The 16,444-nt window shown below is 43.0% G+C and overlaps 1 protein-coding gene across 24 annotated transcripts in view; it reads right to left on the bottom strand.

The window, feature by feature from the left end:
• LOC127567064 (calcium/calmodulin-dependent protein kinase type II delta chain) overlaps positions 1–16,444 on the bottom strand; it is a 362,600-nt gene that overhangs the window by 181,737 nt on the left and 164,419 nt on the right. For all 24 annotated transcript variants that reach the window (XM_052009742.1, XM_052009800.1, XM_052009765.1 and 21 more), the window contains exon 4: positions 5,603–5,657. In XM_052009742.1, coding sequence (XP_051865702.1) covers positions 5,603–5,657 — 55 coding nt within the window. The remainder of the gene's footprint in view (positions 1–5,602; positions 5,658–16,444) is intronic.

Below are 16,444 nucleotides of genomic sequence, written 5' to 3'. Positions count from 1 at the left end.
AGAAACAAGCCCTTAGGCCCGCTGACTGAAATGCCTATCTATGCAAATCCCATTTTCCTGCATTTGGCCCATATCCCTCTATTCCTTTCCTATCATGTACCTGTCTAAATGCTTTCCCCTCTCACCTTAAATCTATGTCCTAGACTCCCCTACCCTTTCAAAAAGACGGTGACTGTATCTCTAATCTATGCCCATCAAACACCTGCAATGTCACCCCTCAGCTTCCTGTGCTCCAGTGAGAACAGTGCCAGCCTTCCTGACCTCTCCTTGTAACTAAAGGCTTCCGTTCCAAGCAAAAACCTAGTGAGTCTCTTTTGCACACTTTCCAGCATCACCACATCTTTCTGTAGTCTGTTGACCAGAACTACACAAAATATTCCAATTGTGCCCTAAACAATGTTCTGTACATCTGCAACATGATGTCCCAACTCTTAAACTGAATACCCCTGCCTATAAAGGCAAGCAAGCCAAATGCCTTCTTCACTACCCTATCCACCTGTGTTGCCATTTTCAAGGAGCTATGAACTTGCACGCCAAGGTCCCTTAGTACATGAACACTTCTAAGGTGCCTGCCATATATATGTGCAGCCAGTATTTTTTTTAAAACTTTAAAACTTTATTTATACAGCACAGTAACAGGCCCTTCCGGCCCAATAAGCCCACACCGCCCAATTACACCCATGTTACCTGACTAACCCAGACGTCTTTGGAATGTGGGTGGAAACTGGAGCACTCGGAGGAAACCCACGCATTCATGGGGAGAATGTACAAACTCCTTACAGACAGTGGCGGGAATTGAATCCCGATCACTGGCGCTGTAATGGCATAATGCTAACCACTACAGTCCCGTGCCGCCCTATTGGATGACTCAAAATAAATGCTTCAGATTGTGACCCTGCATCAGGGTGTTTATGTTAATCAGACCACACTGAAACTCCTAGGATGAGATCAGGGAAGAGATTAAATGAACATTCTGTCACCTAATGCATATTTAATGTGACTGTGCCACCTGTCACCTAACATAGTTAAAGACAAATTCATTTGGCCAATTCATATGTGGGGTGTTTGTATAGGGCACTGTCCCTCAATACTGTGCTAAGAGAACTATAGATTGAGTGTCTAGGGTTTTGTGTGCAGAATTCCATGACTATCCACAGGTGTTTGAATATTCAAAGATGTCTACACAGTTGAGATGTGCTCCAACTGTAAATGTCTACTGCTATAAAGTTATTTGTCAACACCAAAAATGCTGAAGTAAGCTGTGTAAACTATGAGGGAAATAGTAGGATTTGTGTAGGCAGAATGGATTAGTTCAGTTGGGCATTTTATTACAAATGTAATTGGTTTGGCACAACATTGTGGGCCGAAGGGCTTGTTCCTATGCTGTACTGTTCTATATTCTCTGTTCTATGTAATTATAACCACTGAAACTGCATTTAGTCACTTGCTATTATCATGGTGCCTAAAGAGTATAAAACATTGATGTATTTGAATTCAGGGGGATTCATGCAAGTGAGATCTTTCCAGAATGCCTGATTGTCATGCTGAATAAAGACCTTTTATATCTACAGCTCCAGTCTCCTTGCGGCTCTTTCACAGTCACAACATTTTCTCCCCACGTTATTTTTAACTTTCCTTCCTCTACTCCATTCATACATGATAGGGGCAAGTTATATAGCCAATTAACCTACTAACCCACATGTCTTTGGGACTTGGGAGGAAACCAGAGCACTCAGTGGAAACCCACAGAGTCACAGAGAAAACATGCAAACTCCACACAGATATCACTCGAGGTCAGGACTGAAACTTGGTCTGTGGCATTGTGAGACAACGACCCCACTGGCTCCAGATCTTTTCTGCAAAGCCCTGTAGAAATATTGTACAAATCATTGAGATTGTTTGTCATTCTCCAAAAGGTCCAGTCTGCTTTATTGTCGTCATGTTTCCAATCAACCCAGTAAACCTTTGTTACACTTATGCTATCACAGGTATATCTTTCCTTATGTTCCAGGTACAGTCTCACCAGAACATTATAACATTGTACTCTTGTTCACAATCCTTTTGGGTAGCATACTATTTGCCTTCAAAACTGCTTGCTGTACCTACATGTAGCTTTCAATGAGCTGGGAACATGTACACCCAGGTCCACCTAGACAACCAATGTTGCTCTCACCTTAAAAATTACTCAATTTTCTACCGAAGTGGATGGAGTCACGTCATTCCACAGCTATAGAAAGGGTGGATAATGTAGAAGGATCCTCTCTTGAGTCAGTATGGGTGGAAGTTAGGAACAAGAAAGGAGCAGTTAGTCTGCTGGGAGTATTTTATAGGCCCCCAGGTAGCACAGGGATACTGAGGAGCAGATTGGGAGGCAGATTTTGGAAAGGTGGAAGAATAGCAGGGTTGTTAACATGGGAGACTTCAACTTCCCAAATATTGATTGGCACCTGCTTAGTACCAAAGGGTTAGACAGGGCAGAGTTTGTTAAGTGTGTCCAGGACAGATTCCTGTCACAGTATGTTGACAGACCAACGAGAGGGAATGTCATATTAGATCTACTATTAGGTAATGAACTGGGTCAGGTGACAGATCTCTCAGTGGGTGAGCATTTGGGGGACAGTGACCACCGCTCCCTAACCTTTAGCATTGTCATGGACAAGGATAACAGCAGAGAGGACATGAAGATATTTAATTGGGGAAGGGCAAATTATGAGGCTAGAACTTGTGAGAGTAAATTGGGATGACGTTTTTGAAGGGAAATGTTGTTCGGGGATCTCTTGCAGGGTGTTAGGGATAAATTTGTCCCAGTGAGGCAGAGAAAGAATGGCAGGGTGAAGGAACCATGGGTAACAAGAGAGGTGGAATGACTAGTTAGGAGAAAGAAGGCAGCATACATAAGGTGTAGGCAGCAAGGATCAAATAGGGCTCGTGAGGAACATAAGGTAGCAAGGAAGGAACTTAAGAAGGGGCTGAGGAGAGCAAGAAGGGGACATGAAAAGGCCTTGTCAAGTAGGGTTAAGGAAAATCCCAAGGCTTTTTTCACTTATGTGAAGAGCAGAAGGATGACGAGAGTGAAGGTAGGACTGATTAGAGACAATGGTGAGAAGATGTGCCTGGAAGCTGTGGAAGTGGGTGAGGTTCTCAATGAATACCTCTCTTCAGTGTTCACCAAGGAGAGGGGCCTTGATGACGCTGAGGACAGTGTTGGTAAGGTTAATGTTCTAGTGCATGTAGATATCAAGAGAGAGGATGTGTTGGAGTTGTTAGGAAATATTAGGACAGGTAAGTCCCCAGGTCCTGATGGAATATTCCCCAGGCTGCTCCACGAGGTGAGGAAAGAGATTGCTGAACCGTTGGCTAGGATCTTTGAGTCCTCGTTGTCCACGGGAATGGTACCGGAGGATTGGAGGGTGGCAAATGTTGTCCCCTTATTCAAAAAAGGTAGTAGGGATAGTCCAGGGAATTACAGAGCAGTGAGCCTTACATCTGTGGTAGGCACGCTGTTGGAAAGGATACTTAGAGATAGGATCTATGATCATTTAGAGAATCATGGACTGATTAGGGACAGCCAGCATGGCTTTGTGAAGGGAAGATCATGCCTCACAAGCCTGATAGGATTCTTTGAGGAGGTGACCAGGCAGATTGATGAAGGTAGTGCAGTAGATGTGGTCTACATGGATTTTAGTGAGGCGTTTGACAAGGTTCCACATGGTAGGCTTCTTCAGAAGGTCAGAGGGCAAGGGATCCAGGGAGGCTTGGCCATGTGGATTCAGAATTGGCTTGCCTGTAGAAAGCAGAGGGTTGTGGTGGAGGGAGTGCATTCAGATTGGAGGGCTGTGACTAGCAGTGTCCCACAAGGATCGGTTCTGGGACCTTTACTTTTCGTAATATTTATTAATGACTTGGATGAGGGGGTAGAAGGGTGGGTTAGCAAGTTTGCAGACGATACAAAGGTCGGTGGCATTGTGGATAGTGTGGAGGGCTGTCGAAGATTGTAGAGGGATATTGATAGGATGCAGAGCTGGGCTGAGAAGTGGCAGATGGAGTTCAATCCAGAGAAGTGTGAGGTGGTACACTTTGGAAGGACAAACTCCAAGGCGGAGTACAAGGTTACTGGCAGGATTCTGGGGAGTGTGGAGGAGCAGAGGGATCTGGGGGTTCATATCTACAGATCACTGAAAGTTGCCTCACAGGTGGATACGGTAGTTAAGAAAGCTTATGGGATGTTAGCTTTCATAAGTCGTGGGATCGAGTTTAAGAGCCGCAAGGTAATGATGCAGCTTTACAAAACTCTGGTTAGACTACACTTGGAGTACTGTGTCCAATTCTGGTTGCCTCATTATAGGAAGGATGTGGAAGTGTTGGAAAAGGAGATTTACCAGGATGCTGTCTGGTTTGGAGAGTATGAATTATGAGGAGAGACTAAGGGAGCTAGGGCTTTACTCATTGGAGAGAAGGAGGATGAGGGGAGACATGATAGAGGTATACAAAATATTAAGAGGAATAGATAGAGTGGACAGCCAGCGCCTCTTTCCCAGGGCACCAATGGTCAATACAAGAGGGCATGGCTTTAAAGTAATGGGTGGGAAGTTCAAGGGAGGTATCAGAGGGAGGTTTTAACCCAGAGAGTGGTTGGTGCATGGAATGCGCTGCCTGGGGTAGTGGTGGAGGCAGGTACGTTGGTCAACTTCAAGAGGTTGTTGGATAAGCATATGGAGGAATTTAAAATAGGGGCATATGTGGGAGGAAGGGGTTAGATAGTTTTTAGGCATGGTTTATAGGTCGGCACAACATGGTGGGCCAAAGGGCCTGTATTGTGCTGTACTGTTCTATTATATTCCAACATGCTGTGTCCTCACCCATCACTAAGGGGACCAATCCCCTTAAACCCTCGCTGTATCTTCCTCACAACTCACAAATACACTCAGCTTTGTATCATCAACAAACTTAGATATATTATGTTCCTCATCCAAATCATGGATATAGATTATGAACAGCTGGGGTCCCAACACCAACCTGTGTCAAGCCCCTCTTTTTTATAACCTCTCAACTTGAAAATAACTCATTTATTACCATAATCTGTTCTCTGACTGTAAATCAATCCTCAATTTACACCAGTATATTACCCCCAATCACCTGTGCTCTAATTTTCTGTAATTTTGCTGAGGAAGACCCAGCCATGCACTCACTGCTCAGAAATCCAATTGCCCAGCACTTACCTGCTTCAGATCTATAACGCCGAACTTGCTTGCAGACAGCATCCTGAACATTATCAAGGCTGTTTGGTGCCAAGGCATTATGCAACATAATCAGGTCACACAGTTGAGCCAGAAGACTTCTGAGAAAAGCTTTGATAAAGAGCAAAGCCACTCCCCTCGTTTTGCCTACTATCAAAGCTGACAAGACTTTGGAATCTTTCTGAATGTTCAGTTTTTATGATGAGCTCTTATCCGCTGCATTTATCAACCTCAGATTATAAAGCAATGATAACAACTTCAAAAATCCTAAATGCTCACCGCTAGAGCAAGTAATGCAGTAAATTTATTTTACTGGGTATAAATACTGAAAAAATAGTAAGAGCTGAATGAGAAAAAATACTTACAGATCAAACACTAGATAATGGTACCCTTCTTCTGATATGCTGTCATGAAGCCGGACTGAAAAAGAAAACAAAATAGTCTTAATTATCTACTTGTTTACATTGAAACTATGGGAACTATTTGATTATTCCATTTAAAAATACCGCACACAATTTTAGTTATTGATACAAATATGAAAACTTCAAGTAAAATATGAACAAATATTCCTGTCAACTATGTTACGGTATATATAAATGTACTGTTATCATATAAATGTACTCAGTTACTGTATGCATAATTAGAGTAAAAGGGTCTTTAGTCCACTGAGTCAAGGCCAACCATGAATCCCCATTTACCCTAATCTGACATCAACCCTAATTTTTTTTATTCTCCCCACATCCTTATCAACTCCCCCATATTCTACCACATGTCTACACACTGGGAGCAATTTACAGTGGCGAATTAACCTACTGACCCGCACAACTTTACGATGTAGGAGGAAACCAACGCCATCAAAGGGAGAACATGCAAACTCCACATGGACAGCTCTTTATTCTACTGCCCTAAATATACTCAGTTACAGTGCATTTAAATGCACTCAGTTATAGTACATGTACAGACAACTGTGAACTCCCAGCCCCCAGCACCTTATTTTCACCATTGACGTCCAGTCCCTATCCACTTCCATACCCCTATCAGGGACGCCTCAGGGTTCTCTGTTTCTTCCTAGAATACAGATTCAACCAGGTTCTCTCTACCGACACCCTCCTCCACCTGGCAGAACTTGTGCTTGCCCTTAACAACATCTCTTTTGACCCCTCCCACTTTCTCCAAATCAAATGGCAGCCATGTGCTCTCACATAGGCCCCAGATATGCCTGCCTTTTTGTTGACTACGTGGAGCAGTCCATGTTCCAAACCCACTCTGGCACCCCTCCCCAACTATTTCTCCACTACGTCAACGACTGCATTGGCTCTTCTTCCTGCACCCGTGCAGAACTCGTCAAGTTCATTAACTTTGCTATCAACTTCCACCCCGCCCTCAAATTCACTTCGGCCATTCCCAACACCTCTCTCCCCTTTCTTGATATCTCTGTCTCCATCTCAGGAAAAAGACTATTTACCAATATCGACTACAAACCCACTGACTCCCACAGCTACCTTGACTACACCTCCCATCACTCTGTCACTTTTAAGGATGCTATTCTTTTTTTCCTGATGGTAGTTACGTGAACAGTGCATGTCCCAGATGGTGAAGGCTCTTAATGATTGATGCCGCCTTCTTGGGCACCATCTCTTGAAGATGTCCTCAATGGTGGGGAAGGTTGTGCCCGTGATGGAGTTGGCTGAATTTATAATCCTCATCCTGCACATTGGAACCTCCATACCAGGAGGTGATGCAACCAGTCAGAATGCTCTCCAATGTCCATCTGTAGAAATTTGCAAGAGTCTTTGGTCACGCACCAAATCTCCTCAAACCCTTAATGAAGTAGAGCCGCTGGCATGCTTGCTTCATGACTGCATCAATGTGTTGGGCCCATGATAGATCCTCTGAGATGTTGACGCCCAAGTACTTGAAGCTGCTCACGATTTCCACTGCTGATCCCTCAATGAGGACTGGTGTGTGTTCTCCCTACTTCCCCTTCCTGAAGTCCACAAGCAATTCTTTGTTCTTACTGATGTTGAGTGTGAGGTTATTGCGACACCACTCAACCAGCTGACCTATCTCACTCCTGTACGTCTCCTCATCGCCATCTGAGATTCTGCCAACAACAGTGGTGTCATCGGCGAATTTATAGATTGCATTTGAGCTGTGCCTAGCTCATTGAATAATCATCTTATTGCTACCCATGAACTCATGGTATATATGGTGTATCCACTCATTAATAAATACCATGAAACATATCATTATTATTATTACTAGCTTGAAAAATGCTTTAAAAATATATGGGAGAATTTACATAATGTTAGATTTTCATAAGTCAAGTCATTCATAACCCTGGGATCCCCTGTACTCAGTTACGGTGTACAAGTGTGTAGTCAGTTATAGTGTACACATGTATAGTTAGTTGTGGTGTACACACATGAGGCCACTGACGATGTATACACATGTAGCTCATTATGATGTACACACATGTAGTCAGTTACAGCAGCAGGCTTTTTCATGGCAGGGATTTGATGTATTTTGAGATGTTAAGTACACACTGTACTCTCTGCACAGGAAGTAACACTTCCACTCTAAAGGCAGCATTGTGCTGAACGGAAACTGATGGAAGGGGAGGATTGTAGAGGAGGAAGCACGAGTGTGAATGAGTTTGACACCACTACATTTAACAGAAACTTATTAAAAAATGTGCTGATAGATAACAGCAACATGAGTAACACACTCAATTCACATTAAATGTTATGGAGTCACAGAATCACAGGGTAACACAGCATGGAACCAGGCTATTCGGCTGACCACATCCACATCAACCAGTGGACACCCATCCTGTATTAATCCCATCTTCTGGCACTCGGCCCATAGGCTTCTAAGCCCAGTCGGTTCAAGTGCTTGTCCAGACACATCTTATATCCTGCCAGCTGCTCTGCTTCTACCACTCTCTCAGGCAGTGTATTTCAGGTACTCACCACTTTCTAGATGAAAATGGTCCACCTCAGATCCTCTCTGAATCTCTTACCCTTCCCTTAAATCTATGTCCTTTTATTTAATCTGCCTCTGAAATGGGAAAGTTTCCTGCAGTCTGCCCAAGCTATACCCCTCAATTCTATATACTTCAATCATGTCCCCATTTAAAGTCATCCATTGCAGGGAAAACAGACTCAATGTCTCCAGTCTTACCTCTTAACAAACAATCAATCTCAGGTAACATCCTCGTGAATCTCTTCTGCACCCTCTCCAGTGCAATCACATATTTTCTATAGTATGATGGCCAGAACTGCATGCAGTGTCCCAAATGAGGTCTGACCAAGGTTTTTAAAAGCTGGTGCATAACCTCCCTGCTCTCATATTCAATGCCCCAACTAATGAAGGCCAGCATTCCACATGCCTTCTCAACAATATTATCTATCTGAGCCGATATTTTCAAAGATCTTTGGACTTGCATACCAAGATCCCTCTTTTTGTCAATACGTCCTAGCCTCATTCGTACTCCCAAAATACATCATCTCAAATTTATCAGGATTAAACTCCATTTATCAGCCCATTTCACCAACACATCAATATCACCCTGTAGCCTGAGACTACCCACCACATTGTCAACAACTCTACCTACCTTTGTGTCATCTGCAAACTTACTGATGATGCTTCCTACATCCACATCCAAATGATTCACATATATTACAAACAGTGAGGGTCCCAGCATCCATCCCTATGGAACACCTCAGCCATCCAATCACAAAACCAACTCTCTCCCATTACCCTTTGTCTCCTACTGCCACGCCAATTTTGGATCCAATTTACCAATTTGCCCTGGATCCAGTTGGCCCTAATCATTTGGACTCGCTTCCCAACTGCGACCTTCTCAAAGGCCTTACATAAGTCCATGTAAAACACATCTACTGCACTACCCTCATCAATACACTTTGTTACCCCCTTAAAAAATTCAAAAAGACACACTGGCTATTTTCAATTAGTCCCTTACCTTTCCAAGTGATCATTAATCCTGTCCCTCAGATTCTTTTCCAATAACTTTCCTGCTACTGATGTTAGGCTCACAGGTCTGCAACTACCAGGTTTTTACTTGCTGCTTTTCTTGAAAAAGGGAACCACATTTGCCATCCTCAAATCACTGGTACCTCACTTGTGGTCAGTGAATATTTAAATATCTCTGTCAAAGCTCCAGTAATCGTTTCCCTTGCCTCCCACAGTGGTCTGGGATGTAGCTTATCTAGATCAGGGGACTTATCCATCTTTAAGTCCACCAAGGCATTGAGTACCTCCTCTTTATTCAAGGAGGCTTGCTACAAAGTCCATTTCCTTTGTGAATACCAATGGAAACTATTGATTCAAGCTCTCACCCTAACCTTTAGGCTCTATGCACAGATTACCCATTGTCCCCAATGGGCCTGACTCTTTCTCTGGTTACTCTTTTGCCCTTTTATATACTTATAAAACACCTTCATATTTACCTTAATCCAATCCACTATTGATACTTCATGACTCCTCTTTGCCTTCCTCATTTCCTTTTAAAGCGCTTCCCTACGGCATTATATCCCCATCTTTATACCTGCCATATGCTGTCTTTTTTTCTCATTTAATCTTTGAGATCCTTCAACATCTAAGGTTCCTTCTACTTGTTACCCTTGGTTTTTACTCATGCTCACGTACTGGCCCTGAACTCTTGTTATTTCTCCTTTGAATGTTTCCCATTGTGCCGATGTGCACTTCTTGGATGCTCCCAGTCTTTGCCAGGCCCTGTCTTATTTTAATGAAACTGGCCTTCCACCAATTTAAGACCTTTATTCCTGATCTGTCCACTTTAAAATATATGGAATTGTAGTCGCTATCTTCAAAATGCATCCCCACTGACAATCTCTCCTCTTGACCAGCTACCTTTCCCTAGGTTCAGTTATGCTTGTTGGTCTATTTACACACTGTGTTAAAATGCCCTCCTGGATACCCATCAAAAATTCTACTCCCTCTGAGCCTTTTCTACTAAGGCATTCCCAGTTGATGTCCAGGAAATTGAAATCTCTGAGTACTGTAACACTATTTTTATCAACAGGTTTATATTCACATCTTTATACTTACCATATGCTTCATTTTTTCTTTTTATTCAATCCTTGACATTTGCCATTTGCTTGTTGATAGCTGGGAGGTCTGTAATACTCCTTTGGCAAAGTGATAACACCCTTTTTGTTCCTAATCTCTACCCATACGGCCTCATTTGAGAAGCCTTCTAGAATATCCTCCCTCAATATAGAAGGAATGCATTCCTTGACTAACAGTGCAATGCCACCTCCTCTTTTATATCCCCCTCTGTCACACCTGAAAATTCGATACCCTAGTCTTGCCCACATTATGAGTCATAAAGTCAAACAGCACAGAAAGAGGGTCTTTGGCCCAACTGGTCCATGCTGACCAAGATTCTCATCTAAGCTTGTCCCATTTGTCCGCTTTTGGCCCATATCCCTCTAAAACTTTCCTAGCCATGTACCTGTCCCTTTCAAGCATGTCTCCATGATGGCAACAATATTGTAGCCCCAATGTGTTAACTGAAGCTTTGAATTCATCTGCCTTATTAATTCCATGAATGATCTTTTTTTCTCCCCTCTTGATTGAGAGGATCATAGATTTCATTTCTTTCCTTTCAGCAGCACCACCATCACTTGTGTTATCCAGACTCTCTTGGTCTCCACCTCATCATAGAGATTTCTTTTGTTCTCTCTTCTCCTCCTCCTTTTCTGCAACCTAAAACATATTTAAATTTTAATTTTCTAAGTTCCACTGAAATGTTAACCATCTTTCCCTCTCCAGAAATATTGTCTGACCTGTTGAATATTTGCATAGGACTAACCACTCCTGGATCCTCCTCTGCAACTCCCCTTCCATTATGCAAAGTGATGAACTGTCACTGTGCTTTCTTACAAAAGGGCTGACTACTCAGGATAACTACTGTGACCATTCAGTAATAACCCACCAAATACGGTCCCCTGAACTAGAGATGGAGGATCATCGATAAGTTAACCACTGTGAGGTTTATTTTCTCACTTAATTTATTGATTGCAACACTTTTCTTATCAACAGAAAATAAATTAATAACACAAGAAAAGAAATAAACCCTCAATGTTGTGCTACATTTCATTTTGTAGCAGGTGGTTTTCATCTGTAAGCTGTTATTTGCATACAGAATTGAAGCCCTACCCAGGACTCATAGAGAATGGGTGAGAAACAGAAGTGGCGCAGATGGGGGAACTGAACTTCAACTTGTAAAATTATACCTCAACTTACAACTAATCTTATTATAGTTCACTGAATAATCAGAATTTCTATTTCATTTCGCTCCAAATTACTTTGTTTTTTTCCCAGATAATTATTCCATATAATTATTTCCTATATGCTCTTGTTCCTTAAAACCACTTTTTTCGCCTTACACTGTCACCCCGTTGTCTTTTATTTTCCACCCTATAATAGACCTTCCCTCCTTAATCTTTCTTCACTCTCACCATCCATTCTCTGCCTCAAAATTTTCCATGTTGACCTTTTCCTACTTCAGTTTAAAGATGATTGGCTCAAAACATCAATTTTATTTCTCTCTCCACAGATTCTGCCTGATCTGCTACATATTTCCAGTATTGCCTATTTTAATACTATTTGTACAACGTAGTGGATTTTGACGGTACTTGCAAAGTACGCTTTTGCACGTTATTGGATTACTATTAATTGGGTAACAACACCTAAATGTCCTCCCTATTGCTACCTACTTAATGTTCATTATGAGGAGGAATCAGGATGTTACTGATGTTGCCAACATTTATCAGCTCAACTGCTTTCAGTTATGCTGTAATCAAAGTCCCTCACCCTCAATCAGTTTTCCCTCTTCTCTGCCTTGGTTTCTGATTCTCAGAACAGCTTGCGCACCATTGCTGGTTTGAAACCACCATCAAGGTTCCCAACCACTGGGGACTAAACCAATAACACAATGCAGATGTCATGAATGGCAGCAGTGCATACCATGTGATCAAAAAAAGCCTCCAATCAGAGTTTGCAATTCTGTTAGAATCTATCCTTTTCTAGAGTAATCAGTTTTCATGCCCCTCCCATCTCAATCCACCTGTCGCCAACTAGCCTTTATCCCACCCCACTACATCCTGCTAGAAACTGGCAATCTTTCCTGGGCCCTCTCAGTCCTAATTCAGGATGGCGACCCGAAATATTCACTTGCACAGATGCTGCTTGTCCTGCTGAGTTTTTCCAGCATTCTGTTTTTGTTCTAGATTCTAGCATCTGCAGACTTCCTTGTCTTTACTTGTTAATGTACTTTGTCTGCACGGGAACCATTCCTAACCTCTTTTATGATGGACATTTTCTAGTAATGCACTTCACTGAATGAGGTCAAAGTCATTCCATTAAGAAGCATTACTAAAATTGGTTCTGATTTGACCTCACCTCTCTAAACTGCTTTGTGTTCATGCACTGTGTCTGATAAGGTTTTAGGTAAATGATGGTTCAATCCACCCTGTTGCCTCTACTTGCCACATTCACTTATTCCAATGCTAGCACTTAATTTCTGTGGCCCTGGTGACTGACCTGAGGTCAAAACACAGCAATTAAGAGCTGAAGTAATAAAAAATGAACATCTCAGGCACGACTATACTTCAAGAGTTCTTCCCACATGGGATCTGACTGCTCTCTGTAATTGTACATTCTGCAGACTTTTAGGGAAATCAGACTGGTTGATTTGTGCCTGCTCCATTGATGAATCACAGAGAGAGAGCACAGCATAGAAACAGTCCACCATGTCCATGATGACCTTTTTGCCCATCTACATTAATCCCTTTTGCCCACATTAGGTCTGTATCTTTCTTTACTTTGTCTATTTAAGTGCCTAACTAAATGTCTCTTAAATGGAGTGACTGTATCTTATTCCACCACCTCCTTTGCAGTGAGTTCCAGATTTCAAACACTCTCTATGTAAAAAAAAACTTTCCCTCAAATCTATGGGGTGAGAGCTGGAAGGTGGGATTAATATGGATAGGTACCCACTGGTAAGCATAGACATGGTGGGCTGAATGGCCTTTTTCTCTGCTGTATGACTCTACATCCCCTTTAATAACTCCTTCCTCTCACCCTAAACCAATGCTTGTTTTTATACCCTTACCATGGGAAAGTTACTATCGGAAGTGAAACAAGGATTTGCATTATTTGACAAATTTACAGCAGAGGAGGTTTTTATAATCATGGAATATGCTTTGCTGCATTTGTCTCCACATGTCCATTCACTCATGAAGAAGGGCGTTGCCAAATTACAGGAGAACTGAAAGGGCTGATGGAGACAAAAATGGCATAGGGACTTTACAAGATTAAAGAAGCAATGTGTGGTTTGGGGAACAAAAAGGCCATACTGTTAATGTCTGCATTACGATCCTCATTAAGATAGAAACACTGCAGTCGTGATGTGGCCTTCATCTACAAATCACACACTGTAGTTTCTCCTTCTCTTCGGATGTATGATACTCCTTTCAGCATTTCATTTTTTCCTTTAATATCTGTCTGCATTATTTCCTGTGCAAGCTACACATGTTGACATTTCCATAGAACCACAGAGCCATAGAACAGTACAGCACAATATAGGACCTTCGGCCCACCATGTTGTGCCGACCTTTAAACCATGCCTAAGACTATCTAACCCCTTCCTCCCACATATCCCTCTATTTTAAATTCCTCCATATGCTTATCCAACAATCTCTTGAATTTAACCAATGTACCTGCCTCCACCACTACCCCAGGCAGCGCATTCCATGCACCAACCACTCTCTGGGTAAAAAACCTCCATCTGATATCTCCCTTGAACTTCCCACCCATTACTTTAAAGCCATGCCTCTTGTATTGATCATTGTTGCCCTGGGAAAGAGGCGCTGGCTGTCCACTCTATCTATTCCTCTTAATATTTTGTATACCTCTATCATGTCTCCCCTCATCCTCCTTCTCTCCAAAGAGTAAAGCCCTAGCTCCCTTAGTCTCTCCTCATAATCCATACTCTCCAAACCAGGCAGCATCCTGGTAAATTTCCTCCACACCCTTTCCAATACTTCCACATCCTTCCTATAATAAGGCAACCAGAACTGGACACAGTACTCCAAGTGTGGTCTAACCAGAGTTTTGGAGAGCTGCACCATTACCTCGCGGCTCTTAAACTCGATCCCACGACTTATGAAAGCTAACATCCCATTAGCTTTCTTAACTACCCTATCCACCTGTGAGGCAACTTTCAGTGATCTGTGGATATGAACCCCCAGATCCCTCTGCTCCTCCACACTCCCCAGAATCCTGCCAGTAACCTTGTACTCCGCCTTGGAGTTTGTCCTTCCAAAGTGTACCACCTCACACTTCTCTGGATTGAACTCCATCTGCCACTTCTCAGCCCAGCTCTGTATCCTATCAATATCCCTCTACAATCTTCGACAGTCCTCCACACTATCCACAACACCACCAACCTTTGTGTCGTCTGCAAACTTGCTAACCCATCCTTCTACCCCCTCATCCAAGTCATTAATAAATATTACGAAAAGTAGAGGTCCCAGAACTGATCCTTGTGGGACACCACTAGTCACAGCCCTCCAATCTGAATGCATTCCCTCCACCACAATCCTCTGCTATTTACAGGCAAGCCAATTCTGAATCCACATGGCCAAGCCTCCCTGGATCCCATGCCCTCTGACCTTCTGAAGAAGCCTACCATGTGGAACCTTGTCAAACGCCTTACTAAAATCCATGTAGACCACATCTACTGCACTACCCTCATCAATGTGCCTGGTCACCTCCTCAAAGAATCCTATCAGGCTTGTGAGACATGATCTTCCCTTCACAAAGCCATGCTGGCTGTCCCTAATCAGTCCATGATTCTCTAAATGCTCATAGATCCTATTTCTAAGTATCCTTTCTAACAGCTTACCCACCACAGATGTAAGGCTCACCGGTCTGTAATTCCCTGGACTATCCCTACTACCTTTTTTGAATAAGGGGACAACATTTGCCACCCTCCAATCCTCCGGTACCATTCCCGTGGACAACGAGGACTCAAAGATCCTAGCCAATGGTTCAGCAATCCCCTCCCTCACCTCGCGGAGCAGCCTGGGGAATATTCCGTCAGGTCCTGGGGTCTTATCTGTCTTAATATTTTCTAACAGCTCCAACACATCCTCTCTCTTGATATCTACATGCACTAGAACATTAACCTTACCAACACTCTCCTCAGCATCATCAAGGCCCCTCTCCTTGGTGAATACTGAAGAGGAGTATTCATTGAGAGCCTCTCCCACTTCCACAGCTTCCAGGCACATCTTCCCACCGTTGTCTCTAATCGGTCCTACCTTTACTCTCGTCATCCTTCTGCTCTTCACATAATTGAAAAATGCCTTGGGGTTTTCCTTAACCCTGCTCGCCAAGGCCTTTTCATGAACCCTTCTTGCTCTCCTCAGCCCCTTCTTAAGTTCCTTCCTTGCTACCCTATATTCCTCATGAGCCCTGTCTGATCCTTGCTGCCTACACCTTATATATGCTGCCTTCTTCCTCCTAACTGGTTGTTCCACCTCTCTTGTCACCCATGGTTCATTCACCCTGCCATTTTTTCTCTGCCTCACTGGGACAAATTTATCCCTAACATCCTGCAAGAAATCCCTGAACAACTACCACATCCCCATAGTACATTTCCCTTCAAAAATGTGATCCCAATTTACTCTCGCAAGTTCTAGCCTTATAGCCTCATAATTTGCCCTTCCCCAATTAAATATCTTCCTGTCCTCTCTGCTCCTATCCTTGTCCATGACAATGCTAAAGGTTAGGGAGAGGTGGTCACTGTCCCCCAAATGCTCACCCATCTACATCTAATATGGCATTCCCTCTAGTTGGCCTGTCAACATACTGTGACAGGAATCCATCCTGGACACACTTAACAAACTCTGCCCTGTCTAAACCTTTGGTACTAAGCAGGTGCCAATCAATATTTGGGAAGCTGAAGTCTCCCATGATAACAACCCTGTTATTCTTCCACCTTTCCAAAATCTGCCTCCCAATCTGCTCCTCAGTATCCCTGTGCTACCTGGGGGCCTATAAAATACTCCCAGCAGACTAACTGCTCCTTTCTTGTTCCTAACTTCCACGCATACTGACTCTAGAGAGGATCCTTCTACATTATCCACCCT

The sequence above is a fragment of the Pristis pectinata genome, chromosome 2 (assembly GCF_009764475.1).
Source record: "Pristis pectinata isolate sPriPec2 chromosome 2, sPriPec2.1.pri, whole genome shotgun sequence".
In the NCBI taxonomy this organism is placed as follows: Eukaryota; Metazoa; Chordata; class Chondrichthyes; order Rhinopristiformes; family Pristidae; genus Pristis; species Pristis pectinata.
Note: the sequence above shows the minus strand (reverse complement) of the source record. Positions and strands in the feature narration are given on the sequence as shown.